This window comes from Elephas maximus, chromosome X, assembly GCF_024166365.1.
Source record: "Elephas maximus indicus isolate mEleMax1 chromosome X, mEleMax1 primary haplotype, whole genome shotgun sequence".
In the NCBI taxonomy this organism is placed as follows: domain Eukaryota; kingdom Metazoa; phylum Chordata; class Mammalia; order Proboscidea; family Elephantidae; genus Elephas; species Elephas maximus.
In genome coordinates, this window is record NC_064846.1 from 162,530,737 (window position 1) to 162,547,310 (window position 16,574).

A 16,574-nucleotide genomic window follows, 5' to 3' on the forward strand; every position below is an offset into this window, starting at 1 on the left:
AAAGTCTATTAAATGTGGAAAACACAGTCTCTTTAATAATGGTGCTGACATAACTGGATATCCACCTGCAAAAAAATGAAACAAGACCCATACCTCACACCATGCACAAAAACTAACTTGAAATGGATCAAAGACCTAAATATAAAATCTAAAACAATAAAGATCATGGAAGAAAAAATAGGGACCACGCTAGGAGCCCTAACACATGACATAAACAGAATACAAAACATAACTAACAAGGCACATACACCAGAAGAGAAACTAGATAACTGGGAGCTCCTAAAAATCAAACACTTATGCTCATCAAAAGACTTCACCAAAAGAGCAAAAAGACAACCTACAGACTGGGAAAAAAATTTTGGCTATGACATATCCAATCAGGGTCTAATCTCTCAAATCTACATGACAATGCAAAAACTCAACAACAAAAAGACAACCCAATTAAAGATGGGCAAAGGATATGAACAGACGCTTCACTAAAGAAGACATTCAGGTAGCTAACAGATATATGAGGAAATGCTCACAATCATTAGCTATTAGAGAAATGCAAATCTAAACTACAATGAGATATCATCTTACCCCAAAGAAGCTACCATTAATCCAAAAAACAAAATAATAAATGTTGGAGGGGTTGTGGAGAGACTGGAACACTTATACACTGCTGGTGGGAATGTAAATGGTACAACCACTTTGGAAATCGATTTGGTGCTTCCTTAAAAAAGCTGCAAATAGAAGTACCATACAATCCAGCAATCCCACTCCTTGGAATATATCCTAGAGAAATAAGAGCCCCCACATGATTAGATATATGCATACCCATGTTCACTGCAGCACTGTTCACAAATGCAAAAAGATGGAAACAACCCAGATGCCCATCAACAGATGAATGGATAAACAAATTATGGTACATACACACAATGGAATACTACGCAACAATAGAGAACAACAGTGAATCCGCAAAACATCTTACAACATGGATGAATCTGGAAGGCATTATGCTGAGTGAAATTAGTCGCAAAAGGACAAATATTGTATGAGACCACTATTATAAGAACTCAAGAAAAGGTTTAAACACAGAAGAAAACATTCTTTGTTGGTTACGAAGGTGGGGAGAGAGGGAAAGGGCAATTCGCTAACTAGCTAGTAGACAATTCTCTTAGGTGAAGGGAAGGACAACACACAATACAGGGAAGTCAGCACAACTGGGCTAAACCAAAAGCTAAGAAGTTTCCTCAATACAACCAAACACTTTGAGGGAGAGAGAAAGAAGCAGGGACTGGAGTCTGGCATCATGATTTGGGGGTACATCTAGGTCAACTGGCATAACAAAGTTTATTAAAAGAATGTTCTGCAAGGGCCACATGAACCAGCGACTACATCATCCTGAGACCAGAAGAACTAGATGGTGCCTGGCTACAACCGATGACTGCCCTGACAGGGAACACAACAGAGAACCCCTGAGAGAGCAGGAGAGCAGTGGGATGCAGACCCCAAATTCTCGTAAGACCAGACTTAACGGTCTGACTGAGACTGGAAGGACCCCGGTGGTCATGGCCCCCAGACCTTCTGTTGGCCCGGGACAGGAACCATTCCCGAAGCCAACTCTTCAGACATGGATTGGACTGGACAATGGGTTGGAGAGGGATGCTGGTGAGGGGTGAGCTTCTTGGATCAGGTGGACACTTGAGACTATGCTGGCATCTCCTGCCTGGAGGGGAGATGAGAGGGTGGAGGGGGTTAAAAGCTGGCGAAAAGGACAGGAAAAGAGAGAGTGGAGGGAGAGAGCAGGCTGTCTCATTGGGGGAGAGTAACTGGGAGCGTGTAGCAAGGTGTATATGGGTTTTTGTGTGAGAGACTGACTTGATTTGTAAACTTTCACTTAAAGCACAACAAAAATTATTTTAAAAAAAAGAATGCTCTGAAACCCACTTTTGTGAGTGGCATCTGGGGTCTTAAAAGCTTGTGAGCGGCCATCTAAGATGCATCGATTGGTCCCAACCCACCTGTAGCAAAGGAGAATGAAGAACACCAAAGACGCAAGGAAAATGTTAGCCCAAAAGACAAAAGGGCCACATACGCCAGAGACTCCATCAGCCTAAGACAAGAAGAACTAGATGGTGCCTGGCTACCACCAATGACCACCCTAACAGGAAACACAACAGAGAGTCCTTGATGGAGGAGGAAAGTGGGGTGCTGAACTCAAATTCTAGTAAAAAGACCAGACTTAATGGTCTGACTGAGACTAGAGGAACCCTCGAAGACATGGCCCCCAAACTCTTTGTTAACCCAGAACTAAAACCATTCCCAAAGCCAACTCGTCAGACAAAGATTATACTGGACTATAAAACATAAAATAATACTTGGAAGAGTGTGCTTCTGAATTCAAGTAGATACACGAGACTAAATAGGTTGCTCCTGTCCGGAGGCAGGATGAGAAGGCAGAAAGGGACAGGAGGTGGTTGAATGGACATGCGAAACCCAGGGTGGAAAAGCGGAGTGTGCTGTCACCTTATAGAGATTGCAACTAATGTTACATACAATATGTGTATAAATTTTTGTATGAGAAATTAACTTGAGCTGTAAACTTTCACCTTCACCTAAAGCACAATAAAAATATATATATATACAGCGGCCGCAATAATGGATTCCAGCATACCAACAATTATGAAGATGGTGCAGGACTGGGCAAGGTCTCCTCTGTTGTACCGGGGTTGCCATGAGTCACAGCCGACCGAATGGCAACTAACAACAACCACAATGACATCAGACTTACTCTCCTTGTTCTAATTCTGAGCTCAAACAACTTTCTAATTATAATCTGACTGTGCAGACCACCTACAGGGAATGAGTGTTGATTCATTTTACGGCACTCTATCTTCGGTTAATATGAGTTCGTCCTTCATAGGTATGACGGAAGATTCCCAGGGAGGATGAGAAGAGTAACGGTAAAACTGCGGGAACAACTGTTCAATGTGGAATGAAAAAAAGGAGCTAGAAAAGGACACAGGTCTCACTGATTTTGTTTTAACATTGAACTATTCTATATTGTACTCTAAACAATCTTGTTTCTGTTCTGTCTCCCCCTACCTCATTCCCCACTATGTCATAAGGTCTATGAGGGCCTTTCTGTCTGTTTCAACCGCTGTTGTCTCCCCAAGGCCTGAGCAGCACCCATCACATAGGAAATATTCAATATTTGTTGAATGAATGAACAAATAAACAAATGACTGGACAGACTGTCAATCCAGGTCAAGCTCTCCTATTAATGAGTGGAGCTGAACTTTATATGTATTTATCAAATGATGTCACCCAAAAGCCGTAAAGTCTGGGCCCTGTCCTTTACCTATAAAGTTACCCAAATCGAAACCAAACCCATTACCATTGAGTCGATTCCAACTCACAGCAACCCTACAGGACAGAGTAGAACTGTCCCACAGGATTTCCAAGGAGCAGCTGGGGGATTTGAACTGTCGATGTTTTGGTTAGCAGTCATAGCTCTTAACCACTGCACCACCAGGGCTCCAATAACTAGAGACCTTTAAAACAAAATTTTTTTACCTCTTATTTTGAAATAATTTTAGGTTCACAGGAAGTTGCAATAAATGACTTCTGTTTTTATCTGTACAGAAGTTAGTTAAAATTAAATCCTAACAATTTAACCTCATCAGTTTCTTAATGGAAAGAAATTCACAAAGATGCCTTTACCACATATTACGAAATTCATGAGGGATCTAATGTCAACAGCATAAAAGGTTGGTTGCTAAACTATAGAACACTCTCGAGGCCTAACGGGCAACTCACAGTTGCTGCTTATTAAGAGAAACTAAATTTTAAAAACGATCACTGTAGACATAGAAGACCATTACATTACTAAGTGCCAGGTACTGTATTCAGTGCTTTACGTACATTATCTATTTTCATCTTTACAACAACCTTGTGAGGTAGGTCTTATTATGCCCATTTTGCAGAATAGGTTAACTAAGCATTAGGCATGGGAAGTAGCAAACCAAGACCATATACCTACTAATGGTACAGCCAGAAAATTGAGTCCAGAGTAAAACCAAACCAAACCCACTGCCGTCGAGTCGATTCCGACTCACAGTGACCCTATAGGACAGAGTAGAACTGAGTCCAGAGTACATACCCTTAATCATCAAGCTCTATAGTCATCTCTTTCTATCGATCCATCCATCCCATAACAATATCTCATTTCCTTTTATGAAATAACCTCACTGTTTGCCCAAGTCATTACAGCAGTTTTGCAGATTGTGGACCTGAGCTTGAGATATGAATACGCTGTATTTATACCCTCCTCCCCATTACGGAGCCCTGGTGGCATAGTGGTTAAGAGCTCGGCTGCTAGCAAAAGGTCTGCAGCTCAAACCCACCAGCCACTCCTTGGAAACTCTCTGGGGCCATTCTACTCTGTCCTGTAGGGTCACTATGAGTCGAAATCAACTCAACGGCAACAAGTTCCCCACTACCTAGTTTAGTTTTCAATTTTGGCTAGTGAACTATTAAATTACACAGACAGGTGACCATCGTATTTCTCACATAATTTTCACCTGTAAGTACTGGCATGTCTTCAAATCATGAAAGGATCCTGCAGCTAGCTGTACAACACAGGTATTCGATCACTTTACTCTAATTTTAGAATGCGGCACTAACGCTATTTTGATTAACATAAGAAATGATCATGAATAATCATTGTCTCCAATTCTTCCATCAGGGGACAAGATCTGCTGGCTTCAGGAGAGCATCTTTCCTTTATGACTGTAAGTATTTTACTCTTTGCTTAGAGGAAAAGGCCAGGAGAAGACAAAGACTCAGTAGGCGGAGGAGACTGTGGCCAGGCTACGGACTCCTGGTACCACTGCTAGAGCATCCTGCCTTCCCCCCCACCACCTTTGCCAGTTAGGTCAGGGCTGCCCATCTCTTCTTCACTCTGTCTTCCCCTTAACACTCAAGGAAGCCTGAGGACAGAAGGAAAACACACTCTAGGAACTGGGGCTGAATTTATGGAATGTTTCAGAGAATAGTTTTTATAGAGATTAGAGGTACAAAAAAAAGTGTACCTTCTAGACTCAGACAAACTTGGGTTCAAATCTGGAATGGTAATTTACTAACCATGAGACTTGGGCCAGTAACTTAACTTCTGAGCCGTTAGGTCACCATCTAAAAAGGCCAGAATATGGCCCAGCCCTACGTATCTATCCAGCCTCATCTCCCTCCCACTCCCGGCTCTAGCCACACCAGCCTTCTTTCAGTTCTTTGAAGGTCTCCTATTCCCCATGCTATACACAGTGAATTGGCTCACTCAACAACTATTCCACCCCCTCTTAGCATGACGCCTGCACTACGGAGGTTGGCTAGCTAAAGATTACCGTGTCCAAATACCTTTGCTGCTGGAATTCCAGATGGGTCTTAGGATCCACTGAACAAATCAGCCCATGGAGGACTCATTCAGAAGCAAGTTCCATGGTGAGAGAGGCAGGGGCAAAGCATCCATGTTGTTGGCCTGGGTCACACATGGTGTGGGTTTGAAAGCTATGGCAGCAGTTTCCCAATTCTGCAAATTTCTGATTGTGGCAGAGACAAAGCTCCCTTGGCAAGCAGCTCTGCTGTGTGGTTTGGGGAACTGTTCTTATAAGCTCAGAACAAAGGCTGTCTCTTCAGCCCTTCCAAAGATTTATATGCTATCCGCACCCCTCCTTATAAATCCCTATTTGTTTAAACTACCCAGAGTAGTTTCTGTTGTCCGCAAATAACAGCCTTGACCAATGCGTATCCTTTGTCTAGGCTCTCACCTCTGTGTGGAACAGTCTTCTCCCCACCTCCCAACACCACCCCTCCTTTGCCCGGATAACTCCTATTCACCCTGCACAGCTGTCACAGATTCAATTGTGTTCCCCAAAAATATGTGTATCAACTTGGCTAAGCCATGATTCCCAGTATGGTGTGATCATCCACCATTTTGTCATCTGATGTGATTTTCTTATGTTGTAAATCCTACCTCTACGATGTTAATGAGTGGGATAGGCAGCAGTTATGTTAATGAGGCAGGACTCAATCTACAAGATTGGATTGTCTTGAGCCAATCTCTTCTGAGATATAAAAGAGAGAAGTGAGCAGAGGGGGACCTCATACCACCAAGAAAGCAGTGCCTCAGGAGCAGAGCGTGTCCTTTGGACCCGGGGTTCCTGTGTGGAGAAGCTCCTAGTCCAGGGAAAGACTGACGAGAAGGACCTTCCTCCAGAGGTGAGAGAGAGAGAAAGCCTTCCCCTGGAGCTGACCCCCTGAATTTGGTCTTCTAGCCTACTACACTGTGAGAAAATAAATTTTTCTTTGTTAAAGCCATCCACTTGTGGTATTTTCTGTTATAGTGGCACTAGATAACTAAGACAATAGCTCAGCTCAAGCATCACTTCTTTGGGGTAGCCTTTCCTTACTTTCTAGACCTAGGCTGGATTTCTCGGTTGTATCCTACCAAAGTACTCCCCTGCTGTACGGCAATTCTGTGTGCAAAGGTGGGACCGTTTGATTGACATCCATCTCGCCATTTGACTGCAAATTCTTTGAGAGTAGGTGCCATGTGTGGAGTCCTCAAGGTACCTGGCCCCATAGAAAGCCATCACTAAGAATCTCTGAGTGGATGAATGGAGGATGTCAAACCTATTGTCTTCGTTTCCTAGTGCTGCCATAACAAACATGCCACAAGTGGTGGCTTTAAAGAATGGAAATGTACTTTCTCACACTTCAGGAGGTTAGAAGCCTGCATTCAGAATGTGGCTCGAAGGTGAAGTGCTTCCTTATCTATTTCAGCTCCTAGTAGCTGCCAGCTACTGAGCTTATAGATGCATCTGTCTCTGTCCTCCTCTTCCCCCGTGTGTGTCTCTGTGCCTGTTCTGCTCTTTGTATAACTCAGAAGTAGTGATTAGCTTTGGGACCCACCATACTCTGGATGACCTTATTAACATAAAAGAAAATCTCTATTTCCAAACGGGGTCATATTTAGAGGTACAGGGGTTAGGATTTCAACAGGTGGGGGCGAAGGGTACAATTCAATCCATAACTCCTCCCCTGCAAGACCGGTGGGGAGACTAAAAGAACACATACATGTGAAGCACCCAGGACCAAATCAGCACTCAGTCGGTGGTGACAATTTGGAGCATAACACTACTTGCTCCCTTAGGATCCGGGGGACTACTGATAAGCCTAGTGGGCGAAAGGGTGCCTTTGTAAAGGCAGCATCAATATTCACGGTCTATAGCACCACAGTACACATTAACATAAGTAGAGGATCCTAATCTTCCTTCCAAGGCATCTGGTGCCCAGGACCTCCTCTCAACCACTGAAGGGCCAGTTTCCCACCAACACTGCAGGATCTCATTTCCCCAAAGGAAAACACACCAGCTTCTAGTTTCAGACTATTAAGAATGACAAGCCAATAGGAAAACATCAATAAATGAAAAGAAAAAAGGGCAGGGCACAGGCTATGACCAAGCAATTCACAGCAAAGGAAATACAAATGCCTCTTAAGATGTTCCACTTCACTAATAAAGAGAAATGCTAATTAAAACTAGCCTGAGATAGAGATATTTTTTCACCTATCAGACTGGCAAACATCCATAAGTTTGTTAGCACGTTGTGCTTGCAAGAGTAGGGGGAAACAGACATTTTCATACATAGTTGTCAAGTGTGGAAATTGGTATAAGCCTCCAATTTGAAAACCTCTATCAAAATTTACAAATGTATAGACATTTTGACCCAGTAATTCCATTTCTAGGAACTGATCCTATATATCCATCTATATCTATATACCTGCAAAAAAACACTGCAAGTGCAAGTAGAAGATGTCAACCAGAAAGGGGCTGGTTAAATGATTTGTGGAAGAGTCACACAATGAAATACTAAGTGTTTGCAAAAAATAAAAAACTTGAGGAAGTACCCTATGTACTACTATGTTATTAAAGCTTATTGTTAAGTAAAAAATGCAAAGTGTATAAGAGATGTATAGTATGCTACTACATACGTAAAAAGGTAGAAATACATTTTCCATATATTATATATAATTACATACACGAGATTACATATAAGGATACCGATATTCACTTGGAGCCCTGGTGGTGCAGTGGTTAAGAGCTCGGTTGCTAACCAAAAGGCCAGCAGTTTGAATCCACCAGGTGCTCCTTGGAAACCATGTGGGGCAGTTCTACTTTGTCCTATAGGGTCGCTATAAGTCGGACTCGACTCCACGGCAACAGGTTTGGTTTTGGTTTATATTCACTTATACATGTATAAAATATTCCTAGAAAAATACAAAAGTAATGGGTAATATTAGTAGCCTCTGGGATGTGGAACAGGGTACGGAAGGAGGGAATGGAAGCAATACTTTGTACCCTTTTTTATCTTTTAATTTTTTTTACATTGCTTTGAAGAACAAGAGTATTTAAAAGCTCACAACCAATGAGCCAAAAAAAAAAAATAAGTGTTGTGGTGTTAGCTGTACAATCTGAAACAAGCAACCAAAAACTGAGGTTTTTTTGCTGTGGCGACGTGAGGAAGGAGACCATCAGTAGGTGGTTCTTTCTCCTTCACCTCTCGGTTTTTCCCTCAAGTGACTCATAAGAACATCCACGTGTCTTTCTCAGATGGCTCATCAGCCTGAGGGTTTGACTGTGATATGAGGAGCAGACGGAAGTGAAAGAATTAAATGTGGGAGTGGCATTATGCTGAAGTACCACAGGGGTACATCATGTCAGGGGAAGGGGAGCACAGTCAGAGCTCTCAGGCAAGGGGAGGGAGGAAAGATTCAAACAGTAGGAAGGAAAAAAAATGCCTGAGGACCACCCTACTTAAAAAAAAGAACCCAAAGGCCAAATGATGCTAAGGGAAGTCATTTCTTGACCCTGAAAGTGCACCCATGGGCCCGACCTGCCTCGTGGATCACCTCCCTGGGTTGAATATTAGGTAAAAGAATCAGAGTGGCCCACAGTACCTAGTATGCCCCATTTGTTTACCTGCTTCTCTCTCCTTCCAAACTCAGAACACCGGCTCTCTCTCATCACTCAACTCTAACCCAACTCACTCAACCCCATCCCAATCTTCCAGCCACAATTTCTATTTTCTAGTTTCCTTATCCTCCCACCATCCTGGTCTGATCTACCCACAAAATAGCTCTCATACCACAAAAAGTTGTCTCAATGCAGTTTCACCCTCCTAGAAAGGCTCTTACCTTCCGTTCCCATAAAAACTCTTTGAATGAACAATTTCCTTGTGATGACTATGAATTCTTTTCTGCCTATGCCAACACCACTCCAACAGAGCCTTAGGGGTATTCATTTCTTTCTCCATCCTTTAAACGCATAGGTTTTCTATTTTGAATCCTTCCAAAAAGACCCAGGGAGTAGAGATAATCTGTTTTGGGCCACGAATTCCTACAGTTAAATCCAGGGGAGACGAGAGCATGGCAAGAAACTGAGATTGAGTAAAAATGAGGGAAAAAAAGAAGATGGCTAAGGTAGAGAATGTTTTCCAAGTTGCAGACTTTTAGATTAATATGGTGGGTGGCTGGCAATGTCTAACATCCTTTCCTCTACCTGTTCATTAAAAAACTTCTACCAAAAATATAGCCGACTCCCACCCCAAGTAGGACCATGTTCCTCTAAATTCTGTTCACCACTATTTCATCTTTGAAGTAATAAGAGTACTGGGTATTGAGAATTTGTTCCTGGTGACTGTTATGTTCAGCCCAGTGCCCACCCCCACCCTGGAAAGAGACAAAAACATCACAACATGTATGTTTAGGATTCAAAAAGTGAGTGTTTTATTTTAAAAGGTTTATTTATTTATTTCTAGTGGGACCTGAATGGAAGTATATTTGATTATTTGATTTCACAAACATATCTCTTGAGGTCAGATAAAAATATATTGTATATATTATATACAAGAACACCTATATTCACACTGTATATGCATTAAAAAATTCCTGGAATGATACAAAAGACACAAGCAGCTTTGGTTGCCTCTGGGACGGGGAGCCATTAATGATCAGATTCCCATTCCTCTGACTGAGTTTCATGGATGAAATAAGCAAAGGAGCAGTGAACCATTTTTTAAGAATGACAAAATGGAAACATCACATATGCAAGAAAATATTAGAAAATTCTCACAGTTCATGCCATCATTGAAAAAAAGCACAGAGGCATTGAGTCAAAACAGAAAACAAAAAAGGCAAAAACAGGGATGGAAAGTAAGGTTTCCACACAGACAGAGAACCACGACCATATGGGAAGCCATCAGCAGCTCAGCATGGTCAGAGTATCAAGGGAGAAAAGAAGCAAGATACTGTGGCTGAAGAGGTAAACAGAGGCCAAGCCACCAAGGGCCTTAGGAGCCATGTTCAGTGACATGGGTTATTTGCTAACAGCAACTGGCAAAGAATGAAAGGTTTCAATCAAGAGAGTGGGATGACCAGATTCGTGTTTATAAAAGATCATTTTTGTCCACAGTGAGGCTAATGGATTTGAAGAGAGCCAGAGTGGAAGCAAGAAGAAAGAGCCAGAGGCTGATATAATAGATTAGGTGACAGAGGGATGGACAGGTTTGAGAGCTATTCAGAAAGTGAAATGGCCAGGACTTGGTGATTGAAAGGGCATAGGGGGAGAGAAGGGAATCAAAGATAATGACCAGGACCCGGCCTGTGCTAACAGGTGGATGAAGACAGGAAAAGAGGGATGAAAGATGATTTTGTGGGGAAAAAAAAAGTGTCAGCTTCAAATGACAGAGGGCCATTCAGTGAAGACCTCTAACAGATGGAGATTTGTGGTCATCAGCCTCTGTATAGCTAAAGAGTAAGTAGAGTGAAAAGCAGGTCCAGAATCACCAACATGTAAGGGGGAAGCAGAGGAAAAATTGAAAAAGGAGATTAGGAAGAAATAGCCATAGAAGCCAAAGTAAAGTACAGGGCCAACGAAAACAAGGAAAGTTCTCAATGAAATGGCTTGTCACAGTAGCCGCAGCAACGGACTCAAACATACCAACAATCACGAGGATGGCACAGGACTGAGCAAGGTTTGGTTCGGTTATACATGAAGTGACCATGAGTTGGAGCCGACTCGATGGCAACTCCAACAACAAGCCATAGAAGCAGGAAGAAAACCAGGCAAGTATGGCATCATGACCATCAAAGGTCAAGGGCATTTCAAGGAGAATATGGTCACCACTGAAAGCTGCCAAGAGGTCAAATAAGAAAAAGACTTAGCACAAGGTAGTTTCTGGAAAACCCCAGGCAAAAACAAAAACAGTGGAGCAGAAGGTGCAATTCTAAATCCTAACCCAGCAAAATTACCAATTACTACATATTCTAGATGTTTAGGATTACCTGTGAAAAGTAAACCACAAAAATGATCTACAGAAAAGTGACACTGACTGTGGAAGTAGTGAGCAGAGCACAACCATAGTAAAGATGAGTGTTTGAGCACAAGTAGAAGGGTACAGGCACAATTAAAGAGAAGGCTGACAAATTATGATAAATATAACTAATGTCAATGAACAATTTGTGTGGAATTTGTCAAAAAATTCATTGGGGATGTACAATTTTGCAACAACAGTAATAACAACGGTTACAAAAATAGATACATGTGCACATGTACGTATAGGAAGGCATATATGAATACATGGGTGTGCGTGTATAGGTGTACCTGCAGGCATTACGCGTACACATATTTACTTGGGCTGCATATATATTCAAATATAAAATAAAGCACATAGGGGGCACAGTTATGGATACTTCCTAGACATAATCAAACACCTCATGGGATTGGTTTACCCGGTTTGAGGGCTTAGGACCATAGTGGCGTGGGGCAACTTGGTCAATTAGCACAATATAGCCCATAAAGACAATGTTCTGCACCCTAGTTTGGTGAGTAGTGTCTGGAGTCTTTAAAAGCTTACACATAACCATCTAAGATACAAATATTGGTCTCTACTCGTCTGGAACAAAAGAGAAAGAAAGAAACCAAAGACTCAAAGAAGAAACTAGTCTACAAAACTAATAGTCTACACAAACAATGGCCTTGAGACCAGAAGAACTAGACAGTGCCCAGTTACCACTACAGACCATTCTGATCGGGGACTCAATAGATGGTCCCAGATAGAACAGGAGAAAATGTAGAATAAAATTCAAATTCCTAAAAAACAAAAAGCCAGACTTACTGGACTGGTACAGATCAGATGAACCCCCAAGACTGTCACCCTGGGATACCCTTTAAACTTGGAACTCAGACCACTCCCAGAGGTCACCTTTCAGCCAAATGACAGATTGGCCTATAAAATAAATAATATATACTGGTTGCACAACACTGTGAATGTACTTTAGTATTGAAATTTTCCTTTTAAAATGGTTAAAACAGTGAATATTATGTTTTATGAATTTTACCTCAATTAAAAAAAAGGACTAGAAGGGAATACATTAAAATGGCAACCTTTGGTGAAAAAAAAAAGATCTATAAACACTTCATAACAGATGAAGCAGGAAAGAAGACTTAATAATTTCTTTACAAACTGCTATCAATCATCTACCAACATAGGATATGCTTAGTTTCCGAAATTTCAAGGAAGAGGGGAAAGTCCAACACATTGAAGAAAAAAATTGAAATACCTAAAATATTAAGTAAAAAAGACTACTCATTCCAAATTTGAGGCATGGGAATTTAGCATAAGCACCTTTAAAATACCAAGTCCACGGTGTGCAAATAGCACTGGCCCGGAGTCCCTAAAAGACTCCCCCACAATCACCTCGCCTAGTAACAGAGCCCATGCCCCCTTTTCTAGGAAGGCAGGAAGAACCTGAATACAAGACCACAGAGGAAGTAGGAGAACGAGAGTAGGTTGCCGGCAACGTGAGGGGAATTCGTTACCTAGCCTAGCCTAGCACCATGCTCCATAAATATTAATCCCCTACCACCAAGAACCTTCACTTCAAATCCCCTCCTCTACATGGCTAATTCAGTTTGGCGTTTTGTTTTCTGGAACGTGGAGTCAAGCCAAACCAGGTTGACAGACATAAGAAGGAAACCTACGAACTGAAGACAGAAAAACACATTAGCCATAAAAACCACAAACTGCTGTCCTGAGAAAGGTCCCTTGCTCTCATCTTAAACAGAAGACACAGCTCCAAACAGGACGGGAAAAAACCCTCCCAATGTCAAACAAACATTAGAGCCAGACTGTTGCATATTGTTACAATAGACTGTTAAAACCATTCCAAGTCATTCCTGTTACAGAAAAGCAACATGCCCAAGGTCACACAGAGTTTGGCTGGGCCTAGGCAAGAAGCTGCCTGGTTTTCTTCATTATGCCCTAAGACCTTCTAATAGCCAGCTGCTGCCAAATACCCATGCCCAGGTCCCAGTTCTCCTCCAAAGCTCCAGACCCATATATCCTACGATCTCTTTGACACCTTGTCTTAGTCATCTAATGCTACTGTAACAGAAATATCCCAAGTGGATGGCTTTAACAAAGAGAAATTTATTTCTTCACAGTAAAGTAGGCTAAAAGTCCAAATTCAGGGCATCAGTTCCAGGGGAAGGCTTTCTCTCTCTGTCAACCTTCTCATCAATCTTCCCCCAGACTAGGAGCTTCTCCACTCAGGGACCCTGGGTCCAAAGGACACGATCTGCTCCCGGCACTGCTTTCTAGGTAGTATGGGGTCCTCCCCTCTTTGCTTGCTTCCCTTTCATCTCTTGTAAGATAAAAGGTGGTGCAGGCCACACCCCAAGGAAACTCCCTTTACATTGGATCAGGGATGTGGCCTTAGTAAGGGTGTTACAATCCCACCTTAATCCTCTTTAACGTAAATTCACAATCACAAAATGGAAAACAACCACACAATACTGGGAATCATGGCCTGATGAAGTTGACAAATATTTTGGGGGGACACAGTTCAATCCATCACACACCTTCTCTTGGTAATCTTGAAAGCTCAAAGTTCAACAACCAACACTGAATTCATGATCGCTCCCCAACACCAGTTTCTCTTTCAGGCCTCCCTAGCTCAACGAATGGCTTCACCACCCATCAGGTCCCCGAGCCAGAGACTGAGGAATTGTGTCCAGTGTTTCAATTTCAGTCTTGCCTCTTTCTAGCTGTGACCTTGGGCAAATTAAATAATGTCTTTAAACCTCAGGATTTGTCATCTGAAAAAATAGGATAATAACAGCAATTACCTCATGAGATAACTGTATTTAAAGAGATGACATACATAAGGTGCTAAAAAGATAGAAAGAGCCTTCCTCTATGCAGTTTCCTTTGTTGAGTATTATCTTCTTGCCTACCACCCCCCCCATTCCCATCTCCTCACCTGGATACCTATGTATCCTTCTTGTTGCAGTTCAAATATTACCACCCCCTAGAAGCCTTCCTTGATCACCTCCTGCCTGTCAAGCCTAGGTCATGCTCCCCACCTAAATTTTTCACACTCAAAGTACAGGGTAAATTTTATTCACATCACCTATCAGAATAATATTATTTACTTTATAATAGTTTGGTTAACGACCATCTCCTCCAATAGCCTGTAAACTGTACGACAGACAGCAAGGGAGTGTTATACCTCATTTTTGTACCCTCAACACAGTACCTGGCACATAAAAAGTTACCATATTTTATGCAAATAACACGCACACTATACTTTTTTTGCCAACCATGCAACCCCCACACATACACGTTATTTTTGTAAGCATTGTATGTGTGGATGTGTTATTCACGTGGACATGTTATTTGCAAAGAATATGGTATTTACTATTAGTTGAGTGAAGGGCTTAAGAATCATGTTTAACAGCAGAAAAAGAGACCTAGAGATTAGAAATCTCAGGGCTCATGACCATTCCACACAAGGGGCTAGGGAGAAAGGGGCCAGTGAGTCCAAGCCTACCACTAAAGAGTTCGAGATGTCCTGTTTGTCTGAACATCACCCTAACCATTAAAGATTTGGTCTCTACAGCACCTGAAGACATTCTGCAGGAACCTGCACAGCTACACCCTGGAAACTTGGGGATTGAACTCTAGCCCCTCCAATACCCTTCCTAGTGTTAACAATCATTCCATAATGGGTATGAATCTCATATTTAAAGACACGTTTTTTTCTGTACCACAGGATCTCTCAACCCAGCCAACTACTACACCTGGGGCTCAGCTGAGGAAAGAGCCATCTAATCCAACTGGGGGGTAAAAGTGAGCTGTGCTGGACTAAGAAGAGGATGGCATCTTGGTTCTCCAATGTGGCACCAATAAGGAATTTTCAGAAATATTTTTTAAACACTCAGTTTTTGTTTCTGCAACACTGTAGAACCTAGCCTCTCAGAGAAAGAAAGTTATTTCTGCCTTTCAAAAGCTTACAACCTAATTGGAGGCAAACCACAAACACAGTTAACTATGCAATGAATAATAATAAAGAAACAGAAACAAGATGGGCTGTTTTGGGGAAAATACAGCTCAGCTCTCCTACAGGAGGTGCCTAAAGATTAGGTAGATGAAAGCGGAAGGGCATTTAAGACATAGTAAAGGCCAAGAACCAGCCTGATGTGTTCCAGAGACAATGAGAAGAGGTAAAAGCATATGCAGAAAAGGTTTAGGAAAACATACAAGCAACACAACAAGCAGTGCGATAGGGGGGTAGTTTTATATATCTTCCTTACTTTAAAAAGAGAGCCCATCCCAAAGCCATGTGTCTGTTCATGTCCTTTACCCATTTTCCAAAACGGGTCTCCACTCTCCTGCTGACATAAACCCCATAGCATCACCTACCCGGATAAGAGAGGCCTGAAGACGAGGTGGCTTGGTTCCAGGGCCCCCCGACGAGGTTCCTTCAGGTGGGACAAGGGGCTGTCTGGCTTCATAAGGAGCTGAAAGAGCAAGAGGGGAAGTCAGCATGGTATCCAAAGATTCCACCCAGAAATAAAGACTTCATGCACAAATTAATACAGTATCCATACTTCAGGGAAGAATTTGAAAAGGAATTTGAATGTATGCTCAGGGGGCTACCTAGGACAGGCAAACCTTGATGTGCTTGGGCACAACTTAACTAAACAATCTAAAGACATTCAACCAATTCATGATAAGGCAGTGAAATGTGTACATCAGATTAAAATTAGGGATAAACTGTGAGGGTGGAATGGTGAGAATCTAAATTGGGATAGAGAACAAGAGTAACTAAGAAAGTATATAAGTGTTCAGGCTCTAAATGAAAGGTAAATTCCATATATACCTACCTGCTTCAAAGTCATGTTTTCATCATCCATCGCCCCGAAAAACAAGAAAACCAATATGTTCGTTGAACACTAAAAATTAACATTATTTTTTTTTAACTTTTATTGAGCTTCAAGTGAACGTTTACAAATCAAGTCAGTCTGTCACATATAAGTTTATATACACCTTACTCCATATTCCCACTTGCTCTCCCCCTAATGTCAGCCCTTCCAGTCTCTCGTGACTATTTTGCCAGCTTCCAACTCTCTCTATCCTCCCATCCCCCCTCCAGACAGGAGATGCCAACACAGTCTCAAGTGTCCACCTGA

The 16,574-nt window shown here is 42.0% G+C and overlaps 1 protein-coding gene across 5 annotated transcripts in view; it reads right to left on the reverse strand.

Moving 5' to 3' along the window:
• REPS2 (RALBP1 associated Eps domain containing 2) overlaps nucleotides 1-16,574 on the reverse strand; it is a 220,696-nt gene that overhangs the window by 109,112 nt on the left and 95,010 nt on the right. For all 5 annotated transcript variants that reach the window (XM_049873370.1, XM_049873367.1, XM_049873366.1 and 2 more), the window contains one exon: nucleotides 15,805-15,902. In XM_049873370.1, the coding sequence (XP_049729327.1) occupies nucleotides 15,805-15,902 (98 nt within the window). The remainder of the gene's footprint in view (nucleotides 1-15,804; nucleotides 15,903-16,574) is intronic.